The following is a 16,056-nucleotide window of genomic DNA, read 5'->3' as shown; positions in this document are numbered from 1 at the left end:
TTTCCTCTTCTGTCTTTGGTTCATTTACAGCTTTTCTATGTGTATGCTTTTAATTGAGGATCAGGAAGATAGTTGAGATAAATGTTTGTTATCTGCCTGTTTAAGGAGAACCCCACATATATGTGTAGGTGTACATGAATGAATGACAAGGTCTCACTCTGTTGCCCAAATTGGAGTCTAGTGGTGCAATCATAGCTCACTTCAGTTTCAAACTCTTGGGCTTAAGCAATCTGTCCACCTCATCCTTCCAAAGTGCTGGGGTTACAGGCATGAGCCACTGCAGCTGGCCAAGAAGGCATTTCTATTGGGATTTCTCTTCTAGCCAGGTGCAGAATTCAAACCAAACAGTCAGAGAGTCTGCTGCAATTCACTCCAAGTATCAAGACAGAGTATTGAAGCCACCATCTTGGTTTTTTGGGAGATGGCCACTGCAAGAATGGAGCCCCCACCGTGGGCCAGGCACAGTGCTAGGCACTTCACACACCATACCCAGTTTGGTCCTCCTAAGACCTGCTAGTTTCTTAGTTCTTGTATCCTTTGCCTCAGCTGGATCGAAGGCACAGACTTCAAAGTCAAAAGAGCTGCATTTGAGTATTGGCGCTGCCACTTGCTAGCTGTGTGTGGTAGGCAGAATTCTAATATGGACATCAAGATTCCCATCCACTGGTGTAAACGCCCTGTTGAATCCTTACCCTAGAACGTGGAGGGGACCTGCAAAGCTGAGAGGACATCACACTCATAATTAGATGACCTTTTATGGAAAAAGTTAACAGATTGTGCAGATATAATTCAGATCCAAAATCAGTTGATTTTAAGTTCGTTAAAAAGGGAGATGAGTGAGAGCACATGGACACAGGGAGGGGAGCATCACACACTGGGGTCTGTAGGGGGTAAATAGGGGAGGGACAGCAGGGGGTGGGGAGCTGGGGAGAGATAGCATGGGGAGAAATGCCAGATATAGGTGATGGGGAGGAAGGCAGCAAACCACACTGCCATGTGTGTACCTATGCAACGATCTTGCATGTTCTTCACATGTATCCCAAAACCTAAAATGCAATAAAAATAAAAATAAAAATAAAAAAAAGGGAGATGAGCCTAGGTATGCAGTGGTTCATACCTGTAATCCCGGAATTTTGGGAGGCCAAGGTGGGTAGATCACTTGAGGTCAGGAGCTGGAGACCAGCCTGGCCAACATGGTGAAACCCCGAAACCCCGTCTCTAGTAAAAATAAAAAATTAGTCGGGCACGGTGGTGCACACCTGTAATCCCAGCTACTCGGGAGGCTGAGGTAGGAGAATGCCTTGAACCCGGGAGGTGGAGGCTGCAGTAATCTGAGAGCATGCCACTGCACTCCAGCCTGGGTGACAGAGCAAAACTCGGGCTAAAGAAAAAAAAAAAAAAAAAAGGCAGATGATCCTGGGTGGGTCTGGCTTAAGCAGGTGAAAGCCAGGAATGAGGGGACTGGGCCTTCCTGAACTAGAGAGCACCTCCTGCTGGCCATGGGGCAAAAATCCATGTTGTGAGGGGAGGGGCGGTTTCTAGGAGCCAAGGGCCCCAGTGCCATAGCAGCAAGGACCCAAATTCTGCCAACAACCTGAACATGCTCAGAAGATGACACCGAGCTGCAGATGCAAACACAGCCTAGATAACACCTGGCTGCAGCCTGGTGACACCCAGAGGGAAGGACCCTGTTAAGCCATTGCCTGGACTGTGAATCATGGACAGGGAGACCGGGAATGTGTGTTGTCTAAAGCTGCCAGGGGGTAGTGATTTGCTAGGCAACGTAGGACATAAGTAAGACACTCTGTAACTGGAATCTCTCCGAGCCCCCATTTCTCCATTTATAAAACGAGACTGCATTGGGGACTCAAAATGGTAAGTCATCTAAAGTGCTCAGAACAGGACCCAGAACTAGTGAGCTCCAAGAAGCACCAGCTGTGCATTAATAGGCAATGTCCGGGCCGGGTGCTGTGGCTCACGCCTATAATCCCAGCACCCTGGGAGGCTGAAGCAGGTGGATCGCCTGAGGTCAGGAGTTCAAAACCAGCCTGGCCAACATGGCAAAACCCTATCTGTACTAAAAATACAAAAATTAGCCAGGCATGGTGATGGGTGCCTGTAATCCCAGCTTCAACGTGAGGCAGGGAGAATTGCTTGAACCTGGGAGGTAGAGGTTGCAGTGAGCTGAGATCACACCACTGTACTCCAGCCTGGGCAACAGAGCGAGACTCCGTCTGAAAAAAAAAAAGGCAATATTGATACCATGTGCTCCAGAGGGCCATGCAAGGGGGTCTATGAAAGCACAGAGGAGAGTACCTCACCCAGACCTGAGCAGCAAGGCTTTCTGGAGGAGGGGACAGGAAAGATTCTTAGATATAAGCAGGAAATGGCTGGACATGGTGGCTCTTGCCTGTAATCTCAGTGCTTTCAGAGGCCAAGGCAAGAGGATTGCTTGAGCCCAGGAGTTCAAGGCCAGCCTGAGCAACATAGTGAGACCCCAGTCCCTATACAATATTTTTTTAAATCATGGTAATGATGGCACATGCCTTCTGTCCAGCTACTTAGGAGGCTGGGGCAGGAGGATGGCTTGAATCCAGGAGTTCGAGGCTGCAGTGAGCTATGATCACGCTTCTACACTCCATCCTGGGTGACAGAGCGAGATCCCTCCACTCTAAAACTAATAATAAAAGGCAGAAAAGAGGAAAGGGGGCATGCCGGGAAAAAGAAGCAGCCTGGGCAAAAGACTTCAAGGTGAGAGAGAACAGGAAACATTGAAGAAAAGTCAAATAGGCCAGGCGAGGTGGCTTGCGCCTATAACCCCAGCACTTTGGGAGGCCGAGGTGGGAGCATCACTTGAGCCCAGGAGTTGGAGACCAGCCTGGGCAACATAGCAAGACCCTGATCCTATTGAAAGAAAAGTCAAATAATTTACAATAGCCAGAAGGTAGAGGGCAGAGACACTAAGAATTGAGCTTGGCTGATGGGCCTGGGCCACGTCCAGAGGGCTGTCGAATGCCTGGCTAAGGCATTTGGACTTTATCACGCAGGCATGATACTTTCATACACAGAAGTAAGGGCGTGGTGGTGGGATAGTGCCTACACCAGGCAGCCACCAGGAGAAAAGTGGGATGAGGCCAGGCCGAATCATGAAAACTCAGAACTGGCCTCCACACCCCTTCAAAGCTTCAGCTTGGCCACCTCCAGTGACAGTGATGGAGACCTCGCTGACTGCTGCTGGGCATCAGTTTTAACTGCTAGAAAACGCAGGCCTTTATAGCAAGGCCACTAAAGGCTGGGCTCTGGATCCCACGCCATTATTACTATCATTATTATTATTTTGAGACAGTCTCACTCTGGCGCCCAGGCTGGGGTGCAGTGGCACAATCTCAGCTTACTGCAGTCGCTTCCACCTGCCGGCTTCAAGCGACCCTGCTGTCTCAGCCTCCCAAGTAGCTGGGATTACAGGTGTGCACCACACACTTGGCTAATTTGTGTATTTTTGGTACAGACGAGGTTTTGCCATGTTGGCCAGGCTGGTCTCAAACTCCTGGCCTCAAGTGATCCACCTGCCTCAGCCTCCCTAAGTGCTGGGATTACAGACATGAACTACTGCTCCCAACCTTGCTGTTATTATTATTAATGTAACTTTTTTTTTTTTTTTTTTTTGAGACAGGGTCTCACTCTGTCGTATGGCTCATTGCAATCTCTACTTCCCAGGCTGAAGCCATCTCCGGCCTTAGCTCCCGGAGTAGCTGGGACTACAGGCATCCTCCATCATTACCTCAAAGGCCCCAGGCCGATGGTAGGAGCTGGGGAGTAAACCAGCCATGGGGATGTTGTAATGGAGGTGTGTACAGGATATTAAGGGACACAGAGTATCATGTAATTCAGATGGAGGAGGGAATCAAGGAAGGCAGCTGAGAGGAGGTGACCCTTGAACCGAGGCTCAAAGGATGGGAGGAGTTGGTAAGATGGAGAAGGGGTAAGAGCATTTGGAGTGGAGAGAATGGCAAACGCAAAGCCATGGAGCCATGAACAGCAAGACTGGGGTGAGGCAAGTGGCTTTTATTTATTGATTTTTTTTTTGAGACAGATTTTCGCTCTTCTTGCTCAGGCTGGAGTGCAATGGCACGATCTCGGCTCACCACAACCTCTGCCTCCTGGGTTCAAGCAATTCTCTTGCCTCAGCCTCCCGAGTAGCTGGGATTACAGGCATGCACCACCCTGCCCGGCTAATTTTGCGTTTTCAGTAGAGATGAGGTTTCACCATGTTGGTCAGGCTGGTCTCAAACAAACAAACAAACATCAACTTGCCCAGCCCTGGGAGCTTGAAAGGCCCCAGTATTCTTAATGGCTCTGGGGCCATCAGGTTTCCATCACTTAGGGGAGGAAGTGAGAGAAGGGGAGGGAACTTCAGGTGATCCATCTACCGCAGCCTCTCAAAGTGCTGGGAATACAGGCATGAACCACCGCGCCCAGCCAATGCAAGCGGGCTTTGCCACACACATGTGATGGCTTTTGCAGTGCCAGTCATCGTGCTCGGATTACCACAACAAACCCTTTGTTATATCTGGAAACCAGGGTGTAGGATACAAGGAGGCACCTGGAGAGCCCTGAGAAAGGGCACCTCCTGGCCAGGGGTGGTGGCTCACACCTGTAACCCCAAGGTTTGGGAGGCCAAGGTGGGCAGATCACTTGAGATCAGGAGTTCAAGACCAGCCTGGCCAACATGGTGAAACCCCATCTCTACTAAAAATACAAAAAATTAGCCAGGCATGGTGGTGCGCACCTGTAACCCCAGCTACTCAGGAGGCCGAGGCAGGAGAATCACTTGAACCCAGGAGGTAGAGGTTGCGGTGATCTGAGATCAGACCACTGCACTCCAGCCTGGGTAACAGAGAGATAATCCATCTCAAAAAAATAAAAATAAAAATAAAAAGCAAAGCAAAGAAAAAGAAAGGGCACCTCCTTAAACGTAGTACCCTATGCACCAGCTTGTCTTACCCTTGCCCTAGCCCTGAGGAAAAGCATGGCCCTTCCAGAGATCTAAAGAAAGAACACTTCATTCATCTTGAAGGGGATGGGAGTCACTGCATCTTTTCAAGCCAGAGAGAGAAAGAATCGATGTCCCTGCCCTGAGGCTCTGCAGAATGGAGAAGATGAGATGATCCCAGACAGAATTAGAAGGAATTATCAACAGGCTCTCACATCAAATTGGCTGTGAGGTCCAGGAGAGAGGGCGGGGCCTGCAATGACATTTAGGTGTTTGGCTTGCAGGCCCCAAGTAGGTGATAAGGCTATTCACCATGACAGGGAATTCAGGAGGAAGAGCAGGTTTGGAGAGAAAGATTAGAACTCATTTTAGCACATCTGGCATTTGAGTTGCCGGTAGAATGTTCACATTAACACGTAAGTGTAGGGCTCAGGAGAAAAAGATCTCAGCCAGAGGTGAGGAAATCGTCAGCACCCAGGTGGCAGGTGAAAGCCTTGGGTCTGCATAAAGAGACGTTGAGACAAGGGCAGAAGTCCAGGGAAGAAGAGAAGAAGGCACTAAGAGTGGAGGGAAGAGGAGTGAACCGGAAGGCAAAGAAGAGAGGGTCAGAGAAGGAAGTGATGGGTGCTCAGAAACTGACCAGGAGAACACTTCCAGGAAGGATGATCAGGGGTGTCCTAGCCACTGGAATAGAGGCTGAAGCAGGAAGCTTATGTGAGCCCAGGAGGCCGAGGCTGTGGCAAGCTGTGATTGCACCACTGCATTTCAGGCAGGGCAACATAGCGAGACCCAGTCTCTAAAAGGAAATTTTTTAAAAATGTGGTTTGGGCCAGGGGCAGTGGCTCGTGCCTGTAATCACGGCACTTTGGGAGGCTGAGGCGAGGGGATCACCTGAGATGAGGAGTTCAAGACCAGTCTGGGCAACATGGTGAAACCCCATGTTTACTAAAAATACAAAAAATTAGCTGGGCATGGTGGTATGCACCTGTAATCCCAGTTACTCAAGAGGCTGAGGCAGGAGAATCGCTTGAACCCAGGAGGCAGAGGTTGCAGTGAGCTGAGATCGCGCCGCTGCACTCCAGCTTGGGCAACAAGAGAGAAACTCCCTCTCAAGAGAAAGGAAAACATGCTTACGTAAATTTAATGTTTTTTAAGGTTAAAAAAAAAAAGAAAGAAAAGAAAAGAAAAAGGAAAACAAATGTGGTCTGCGCTGGGCACCGTGGCTCACACCTGGAATCCCAGCACTTCAGAAGGCCGAGGCAGGTGGATCACCTGAGGTCAGGAGTTTGAGACCAGCCTGACCAACATGGTGAAACCCTGTCTCTACTAAAAATACAAAAATTAGCCGGGCTTGGTGGCACGCACCTGTAATTCTAGGTACTGGGGAGGCTGAGGCAGGAGAATCGCTTGAACCTGGGGGCCGGAGGTTACAGTGAGCGGAGATCACACCACTTCACTCCAGCCTGGGAGATAGAGTGAGACTTCGCCTCAAAAAAAAAAAATGTGATTTGGAGCAGTTTTTCAGATGAGAGATCACTGACCATGGTTATTTCTGGAACACAGAGCCAACAGAGGGAAAACCGAGAGGGCCACAGAGAGGGTGGCAGAGGTGGGGGGTGGGGGTGGGATCCGGGGGCAGGTGGAGAGGTCTGCCTTTGGACAGAGATGACTAGATAAAACGGGAGAGCAGTCTGTGGGTGCAGAATGTGGGGAGATAGGAATCTGATGGAGTACTCCAATAACTGAGGTGGGGGAGAGGGCGTTGTGGAGGGTTGGCACGGGAGTGGAAGGTGAAGAAAAGGGACAGTTTGAAATAGTCACTCAGAAGAACAAAGGACAAAACTGACATTTAGTGTGACCTCTCACCATTCATTTAGCAAGTATTCCCAGGGTGTCCCTGATGGGCAGTGCACCATGCCGAGAATGGAGCTCAACAAACAGCTCCTAAAGCAAAGGGCTGGAAACCTAGGCCGGGATTGATGGTTCACGCCTGTAATCCTCCTGCCTTGGGAGGCCGAGACAGGAGGATCACCTGAGTTTTAGACTACCTGGCCAACATGGTGAAACCCTGTCTCTACTAAAAGTACAAAAATTGGCCGGGAGTGGTGGCACGTGCCAACTACTGGAGAGGCTGAGGCAGAAGAATCACTTGAACCTGGGAGATGGAGGTTGCCATGAGCCGAGATTGCGCCACTGCACTCCAGCCTGGGAGACAGAGTGAGGCTCCATCTCAAAAAAAAAAAAAAAAAAGGCTGGGTGCAGTGGCCCACACCTGTAATCCCAGCACTTTGGGAGGCCGAGGTGGGCAGATCACAAGGTCAAGAGATCAAGACCATCCTGGCCAACATGGTGAAACCCTGTCTCTATTAAAAACACAAAAATTAGCTGGGCGTGGTGGTGCATGCTTGTAGTCCCAGCTACTCGGGAGGCTGAGGCAGGAGAATCCCTTGAACCCAGGAGTCAGAGGTTGCAACGAGCCAAGACTGACCCACTGCACTCCACCCTGGAGACAGAGCAAGATGCCGTCTCAAAAAAAAAAAAAAAGGCCGGGCGCAGTGGCTCACGCCTGTAATCCCAGCACTTTGGGAGGCCGAGGCGGGTGGATAACGAGGTCAAGAGATCGAGACCATCCTGGTCAACATGGTGAAACCCCGTCTCTACTAAAAATACAAAAAATTAGCTGGGCATGGTGGCGCGTGCCTGTAATCCCAGCTACTCAGGAGGCTGAGGCAGGAGAATTGCCTGAACCCAGGAGGCGGAGGTTGCGGTGAGCCGAGATGGCGCCATTGCACTCCAGCCTGGGTAACAAGAGCAAAACTCTGTCTCAAAAAAAAAAAAAAAAAAAAAAAAAGCCTGGAAATCTCACATCTCCTTTTTTTTTTTTTTTTTTTTTTTTGAGACAGCATCTTGCTCTGTCGCCAGGCTGGAGTCAGTGGACGATCTTGGCTCACTACTGCAACCTCTGTCTCCCAGGTTTAAGCTTTCTCCTGCCTCAGCCTCCTGAATAGCTGGGATTACAGGTACCCGCCACCACATCCAGCTAATTTTTTTTTGGTATTTTTAGTAGAGACAGGGTTTCACTATGTTGGCTAGCCTGGTTTCAAACTCCTGACCCCAAGTGATCCACCAACCTCAGCCTCCCAAATTGCTAGGATTACAAGGGTGAGCCACCATGCCCGGCCTGCATCTCCCATTTTTGACTAGTTACCCTGTGCCAGACATTAGACTGAGACTCTGAATATCTCAATTAGGAACTGAAGCGATCTTCAGGGGTGGGAAGAAAGTGAGGTTCAGACAGGTGACGGACCTGGCCGAGGTCACGCAGCTGGAAAATGGCAAGGCTGGCATCTGAACACAGGTTTGTTTGGCTTCAGAGTTCATGTTGCCCCTCAGCACCTCTCCCCAACCCCGATTCCCATGTCCTCTAGGGCTCCCTGCCTCTGCCAGCTTTATATCACTGTACAAACTCCAAGAACACTGGAGCTTCCTGAAGCAACTAACCCAGAGAGCCCAGGGTTGGTGATCGGGTCTAAGTGCGGTCATCTGTGATCACCACCCTCTGCCCATTCATCCAAAGTAGTCTTCCCGGCCTGTGTTGAGAGGCAAGGCATGGTTAGTCCCCATGCATAAGCCACCTGTTAACATGCCACCTCATCAGTGCCATGTGTCATTGTCCCAAGGGGGCCCGTCCTCAGCATGTCCCCAGCAATGGAGCTGCAGTCCCCACGCTCTATCGTGAGCCCTGGCAGCCTGCTTTGCCACACGCATAGGATGGCTTTTGCAGTGCCAGTCATCCTGCTCTGATTGCCACAGCAAATCTTTTGTTATACCGAAACCAAAATTCTGGAAATAGAGAGTGGCTGTGGGCGATGCCTGGAGCTGGTATGGGCCAAAGCAAGGTCCCAATCCCAGGCAAAGTTCCAATCTCAGAGGGGTTGGATGACCCCAGGAGCCATCTGGCCAAACTGGGCACGTATCTGATGTCAGTAACAGGTACCCCTGGGATCTTTCCAGAGAGTGGAGGAGGCAGGCTGACAACTCAGCTCCAAACCAGCCTGAGATGCTTTGTGGGCTCTGATATCCATGCTGCACTAAGTGTGATCTTGGCAAGTCACTTAATCTCTCAAAGCCAAAGTACCCTCATCTGTTAAATGGTGCCCACTCTCTTAAAGATGCTAAGAGGGGTAAATGAAAGCTTGCACATAAAGCTCTTAGCAAGCTGGTCAGTTATGCAGTAAACTCTCAACAGACATTAGCAATTATTTTCTGAGCACAGAGATAATGAATAGGATGGAGATGTTCGGAAGAGCAAGCTGCAGCTGGGAGAGGCTGCAGAAGGAGGTCGGGCCAGTCTGGGGAGGGAGTCTCATTTTCCCCTTCTTCTTGGGAAGAGCACAGACCACAGCTAAAAGATAATGTAGTCAGCAGCTGGTCCTAATGGAGAGGGGAGCTGTGAGGACAGAGGAAAGAAGCTCACTTGAAAAAGAATCAAGTGAGGAGAACGCAGCAGGAAAGAGCTCAACAAAAAATCAACCTGGAAACCCAGCAGCTAGGCAGCCAGTGAAGGAATGTCAAACCCAGCCAGAACTACCATAATTCACAGTGTAGGAGGTTCCCCTGGCCCAGGCCACTTGGAATAGGAGCCAAGACTCCCAGAAGGGCAAACCCAAGGGCACTTGAAGGTTGTAGGGGGTGGGGGGTAAGTGCACCACCCTACCCACTCCAGCCAGCGGTAAGATTGCTGTAAAACTTGGCTCTAGGGAGGAAGGTCCCCTGGGGTCAAGAAGTTGAATGCAATTCTATTCATCCAACAAGGGAGTACTAGACGAAGACAGAGATGGGAGGTGGAACTGAGCACCTATTGGAAGGAGCAAGCTATTCTCTGCCCTTTGAGAGCTTCCAGATTAGAGGGAAGAAGGCGAACTGTGGGAGGCTGCTACTGTGTGGCTGGCGGTGCCCGTGAAGTGGAAAAGGGCATGAGTTCTGGGGCCAGAAGCCCTGAATTTAAATCCTGGCCCCACCACTCACTGCCTGCGCCATCTTGAGCAAATAAATCACTTGAATGATATCTCTGTGTCCTCCTCCATAAGACAGAGGAAGTGATAATATCTACCGCCCAGGGTTGTGGCGAGGATCAAATGAGATGTTATTGTTCAAGGGTAAAGGGGAGGCCCAGGAAATCGTTATGGGGCTGAAGGAGGGAGACGGTATCTGTACTGGAGTATCAGGGAGGGGTTCATGGGGGAGGTAGCACATGACATGGGCCTTGAAAGGTGGACAAGCCTTCCATGGGCAGGGTAGGGAAAGGGACATACTCCAGGCAATGGGAACAGTCTGAGCAAAGGCACAGGGCAGAGCAGCTATGGCACAGCTGTCTCCCTTTGTAGCCCATTCTCTACCTCTGTGAGTCTGGTCCCTCCTACCTTCCCACACTCACATTCACAGCTTCAGTGAGGGACAAAAAAAAAAAGACACAAACTAGATATCATCTGAGGCAGAGGGCAATGGGGTCTGGGAGCAAAGAGAGTGTCTATTCGCTGGAGCCATCCAGGGAGACTTCCTGGAAGAGGAGGCTTTTGAGCAGAGCCTCAGAATTTGAAATAGATCAATAGAAGATTTCAGATGGTGGGGACAACCTAAATGATGCTGTACAGGTCTGATGCAAGTTCCCATAATAAGGAGCATAAATGAATGGGAGAAAACGGATGGGATTGGACTGTAAGATGGGGGAAGATCAAGGCAGACCTTGAGTGCCAGGCTAAAGTATAGGCATAGGGAAGAAGAGTAGATGCTATGGCCAGAGATAAGTCTGGGGCTATGAAAAGGAGGTGTTCCATCAGAGAAGTTCACCAGGGTCCCACTGTAGTCCAGATGGAGGGTTCACCTGATGAACACTCCAAGGACAAGAGGAGGTGATGCAAGGAGGGACCATGGGACTTGGAGGGAAAGAAGAGCTGGAGTCCAAGATGAACCCCAGGGAGAACTCCAGTCTTTCATTTTGGAGTTGGCTTCTCCCCTGTCTCATCAGCCTCTTCTGACCCAGCAGGCTGATTAAATCTGGGAGACCCTGGCCCTGAAGCCTCAGGAATTCAGGTCCCAGGAAGCCTCCCTTCCTTGAGGAGACACCACCCCCCTCTGGGGCCCTCTCCAGGCAGGTCCAGAAGAGCTCTAGGCCTGAAGGTAGTGTTACCCGCCATCGGGTCCATCCCCAAATTCAAGGCATCCCTGGGCATGTTCCCTCTCCTGTGACCCTTCCCCCAATCTGATTGGGTCTCTAAATTCCAGTGGCGCCGACGGGGTTAAAGTTGGCTCCTGTTACCGCCTCTGCACGCCCCCGCTCCAAACCTGCCAGCTGCAGCGGCACTGCCTAAGCCCGAAAGCGAGGGACTAGGCAGTGGTGGGGGTTGGGGGGACATATCACAGCAGCTGAGTGACAGGCGGCGGGCTGATGATTGGCAGCTGCCGAGCGGCCGGCACGGGGACAGGGGCTGGGGCGCAGAGGTGGCCGCAGAAGGCGCCCCACACCGCGGGCCTTTCGCCCTGACCTGGGTTCCTGCCCATGGTGGGCTGGGTCGGGCTGGCTCCCTCCGTGCCCAGTGCAGGCGGGCTGGGCGGGGCGGCGCCTTTCCCCCGGACCCCACCGGCTGCCGAGTGTCTCTAAGGTGACACTCCGGTGCGCGGCAGCGGCGGCAGCTGCAGGGGCTCGCTCTCCGCCCGGGCTCCGGCTCCGCTCCAGCGGTCCTGGGGGCGCCGCGGCGCGCAGAGCGCAGCTCCCCGACTCCAGCCGAGGACCCCCGCCCCCCAGGGGCTCAGGAGGACCCCGGCCGGCCTCTCCCAGGAGGAGCGCCCAGCATCTCGCGGCTCCTGTCGTCTGAGTGCCGGCATCGCTAGGGACCTGCGGGACCCGGCGCTTCCCTCCCTCCCTGGCTCGCGCCCCCGGCCCGGGCGAACCGGAGACTCGAACTTGAGCTGGGCGCCCCGAAAGGCCGCGGGAGCCGCGGGCGGAGGGCGGCCGCGCGATGGCTGAGGGGCCGGGCGGCGGAGGGCAGCGCGGGGACTGGGCTGGCGGCGGCCGGGCGGCCGAGGAGGAGGTGGTGCGGCGGCGCTGCCGGCGCGGGGAGGAGGCCCAGGTCGCTCAGTCCCGTCCCGAGGGCCCCCGGGGCACGGCCGCCGTGCCCCCAGTGGAGGAGCGGTTCCGCCAGCTGCACCTACGAAAGCAGGTGTCTTACAGGTAAGGAGGACACGGGCAGAGGGGAGCGCGGCGCTTGGGACCACCCCTCTTCAGGCGTCATTGCAAAAGCGTTTATTGTGCGCCCGCCGCCTGCCTGGCGCTGGGAGTTTAGAGATGACTACTGAGGGTTCTCTGCCTTTGGTGTCCAGCGGGAAGGAGGAAGCTTCTGGGACTCCTTCTCTGCAGGAACCGTGAAAGCCCTATTCATTCAATATGCAGTGACCGAGGGAATTGTGTACCAGGCGCTGAGGAGACGAAATAGCCAAACATTGTTCTTAGAAACCTCTATCTGCTGGGGAGAGCCAGGAGATGCCCCCTGGCCCTTCTGGGGGACAGAGGAACCCCCTCTTCATTCAACAGGTCTACCCTGAGCTTTCCCTTGGGCTGAGTCTGTGCTAGGCACAGGCTTGTCACGGGGGAGCCCCTATGGCCGGTGATGGGGAAGGGAATTCCCTCCTGAACCCCGTGCCACAGCAGGCCCTGGCTGGCAACCTCCAGGGACAGAGGGAACCTCCCCACCCAACATCTTCTTAATTCAACTGTCTTCTGCCAGTGTCAGAGTCCCTTAGCCTGCCACCTCTGCCCACAGGTCATTTTGGAGTGGGCCTCAGAGGTCATTTTGATGACCTCGGGTAGGAAGTTAATGAGGGAAGACTGTCCCTCAAAGCAAGGATGGGAAAGTTACGCAGAGGGTGGAGCCCGGACAGCCCAGTACACATCTTACCTTCCTCTTCCTCTCCCAAACCACAGCCTCAACTTGGACTTGCTGCCCCTCTCAAGCCCCTGGCCCAGAGTGACCTCCTCTGGAGAGTCCAGCAGGACCACTGGGGCAGCTGCAGTCCTTACAGCCATCGCCTGGTTGGAGAGGACAAGCTCCCTGTCCGCTTACAACCATGGGGAGTTTGGGAGTCTGAGGCTGCCCTGGTTCTCCCAATGGCTTCTGGGAAGACATTTCGTAAAACTTGCCCAGCCGGCTGGGCTTGGTGGCTCATGCCTGTAATCTCAGCACTTTGGGAAGCCGCGGTGGGTGGATCACAAGGTGAGGAGTTCAAGATCAGCCTGGCCAAGATGGTGAAACCCTGTCTCTACTAAAAGTACAAATATTAGCTGGGTATGGTGGTGGGCACCTGTAACCCCAGCTACTCAGGAGGCTGAAGCAGAAAATTGGCTGACCCTGGGAAGTGGAGGTTGCAGTGAGCCAAGATCTCGCCACTGTACTCCAGCCTGGGCCACAGAGCAAGACTTCCTCTCAAAAAAACAAATAACAAACAAACTTGCCCAACCCCAGGAGCTTGAAAGGCCCCAGTATTCTTAATGGCTCTGGGGCCATCAGGTCTCCATCACTTGCAGGAGGAAGGGAGAGAAGGGGAGGGGACTTTCCAAGAAGTGAGATGCTCAGAGCAAATGGGAAGCAGGCTAGGTTCCCATGGGCCCTACCTCCACCTTCCAGGGTGTACGAGAAGTCGTGGGTACACAGCTCCATTACCAAGTTCTTCCAGAACACCACGCCCAGGGGAGTGCGTCATCCATCCCATGCCTCCGGGCATAGACAGAGGAGCCTCCTGAAAGTCCCCCTGGGGCAGGAGAAAGTGCAGAAGGATTCACAGGAGGTGCAGCAAAGAATGGAGACTCCTGGGGGAAATGTTGGCCTAGGAGTCAGAAGACCTGGTTTCTACTCTCAATTCTGCCAGAGATTGGCTGTGTGTCCTTGAGCTGGACAATATCTCTCTCTGGGCCTCAGTTCTTAACATAAGGAGATGGCCCCAAGATTTGCCTTGGCTGTGGGTCAGAGACAAATCACAAATGGAAGCCAGAGTGGAGTAGAGGCTTGAGGGCAGGGAGAAAAGAATAATTAAAGGTCTGCCAGGCAAGGGGGCTCACTTTGGGAGAGAGGGGAATCACGAGGTCAGGAGTTCAAGACCAGCCTAGCCACCATGGTGAAACCCCGTCTCTACTAAAAATATAAAAAATTAGCTGGGAGTGGTGGCGGGCCTGTAATCCCAGCTACTCAGGAGGCTGAGGCAGGAGAATTGCTTGAACCCAGGAGGTTGCAGTGAGCCGAGATTGTACCACTGCACTCCAGCCTGGGCGACGGTGCAAGACTCCATCTCAAAAATAAATAAATAAATAAATAAATAATGAAAGGGATGAGATGGAAAATGTTGCACAGGTGCACACACACATACACATACACACATACACATAGACACACACACACACACACACAGCGGCCAGGACTGGGATTCCCCAGGGTGGCCCCAGAATGGAGGCCCCTCCACAGCCCAAACAACTTGGAATCTGTAATCACCAAGGATACCAGGTAATCCCACTGAGGTCCCCCAACCCCTGCCTCCAGGTTACCTGTGTGAAGGCAGCAGAAGATAGCACCAGGGTGGACTCCATGGTCACCCCTGGACAGATGAGAGGGATAGGCCACCTCCCCACTTCCCGGGGTTAATCCAGGAACCCAGTCTCGGTCTCAGAGCCGGACAAGGCATTGAGGCAAGGAGAGCCCCCGGGTAGAGGACACACAGACAAGCCCTGGGAAAGAGCCAGAGGCCCTTTCAGGCCCAGGGGACCCCAGGGGAACAAGCTGTGCTCTCCGGCTAAGCCCTCCCTTGTGGCTGCTGTCCTGAGTGGCCTGGGGCTGCCTTGGTTGGGGGGCCGGGGTGGGGCTGAGGGCGCTGGCAGGAGCTCAGGCCCATGGTGGCCCTTTTCCACGTGCCACAGTTCCGTGCAGCTCCGGCTGGCAGCTAAACCTCCCACCCTGCTGTGAGGAGTTGCTAAGAAAAGCAGCTGAAAGCCCTTCCCAGAGCGAAAAGGCTTTTAGACAGAAATGCGGGGGCAAAAAAATCTGAGGGCGAGGAGTGGAAGCGGAAGCAGGCTGAAGGCCTGGCTGCTTCTGACGTAAGTGAGGACGGGGGCTTTGGCAAGACACTAGAAGCTTCCAGGGGTGTGGGGGTTTCTCAGAAATAGGTTTCCTTTGCCTCCCAGAGCCAGCATGGGCTGGAAGCAAGCCTGGCAGCTTCATTAGGTGGATGGAGAGATGGCAGGTGTGTGCCCGCAGAAACTGAGACACCTGGAAAGGCAGGGGAGGGGGAAGGGCCAGAAGGCAGGAAAGCAGGCAAGGGAAGAACGTGAATGGGGTAGGTCCTTGTTTGGTTTAAATGGGTCCTGGTTTCCAATAAGTCATAAAAGGGCAGGGCAGGTCCAGGCACAGTGACTCATGCCTGTAATCCCAGCACTTTTGGAGGCCAAGGCAGGAGGATTATGTACACACACACATATAATTTGGGACCAGCCTGAGTGACATAGTGAGACCTCGTCTTTAAAAAAAAAAATTTTTTTTTTTTCTTTTAGAGACAGGGTCTCATTTTGTCACCCAGGCCGGAGTGCAGTCTCATGATCATGGCTCACTGCAGCCTTGACTCAGGTGATCCTCCCACCTCAGCCTCCTGAATAGCTGGGACTACAGGAACACACTACCATACCTGGATACCTTTTTGTATTTTTTGTAGAGACAGGGTTTCCCATGTTGCCTGGCTGGTCTCAAACTCCTGGGCTCAAGCAATCCGCCCACCTTGGCCTCCCAAAGTGCTGGGGTCACAAGCATGAGCCACTTCTCCAGGCCTCTACAGAAGGTGTTTTTTTTTTAATTAGCCGGGCATGGTTGCATGTGTCTGTAGTCCCAGCTACTCAGAAGGTTGAGATGGGAGGATTGCTTAAATCCTAGAATTCAAGACTGCAGGGAGCCACGATTGCACCACTGCAGTGGAGGAGGGGAGACAGAATAAGATCCTGTCTCTAAAAAAAACCAAGGGGCAGGGCAGTA

At 52.8% G+C, this 16,056-nt stretch overlaps 1 protein-coding gene across 1 annotated transcript in view; it reads left to right on the top strand.

The window, feature by feature from the left end:
• Positions 1 to 11,660: 11,660 nt before the first annotated feature.
• The window catches only part of DGKZ (diacylglycerol kinase zeta), a 50,069-nt gene continuing 45,673 nt past the window's right edge, over positions 11,661 to 16,056 (top strand). Inside the window, exon 1 of the mRNA XM_012452471.2 lies at positions 11,661 to 12,224. Coding sequence (XP_012307894.1) covers positions 12,013 to 12,224 — 212 coding nt within the window. The 5' untranslated portion in view covers positions 11,661 to 12,012. The remainder of the gene's footprint in view (positions 12,225 to 16,056) is intronic.

Source organism: Aotus nancymaae, unplaced genomic scaffold (assembly GCF_030222135.1).
Source record: "Aotus nancymaae isolate 86718 unplaced genomic scaffold, 86718_ANA_hifiasm-v0.15.2.pri h1tg000059l, whole genome shotgun sequence".
NCBI classification, from domain to species: domain Eukaryota; kingdom Metazoa; phylum Chordata; class Mammalia; order Primates; family Aotidae; genus Aotus; species Aotus nancymaae.
The sequence above is the reverse complement of the archived record's forward strand: the minus strand, read 5'-3'. Positions and strand labels throughout refer to the sequence as shown.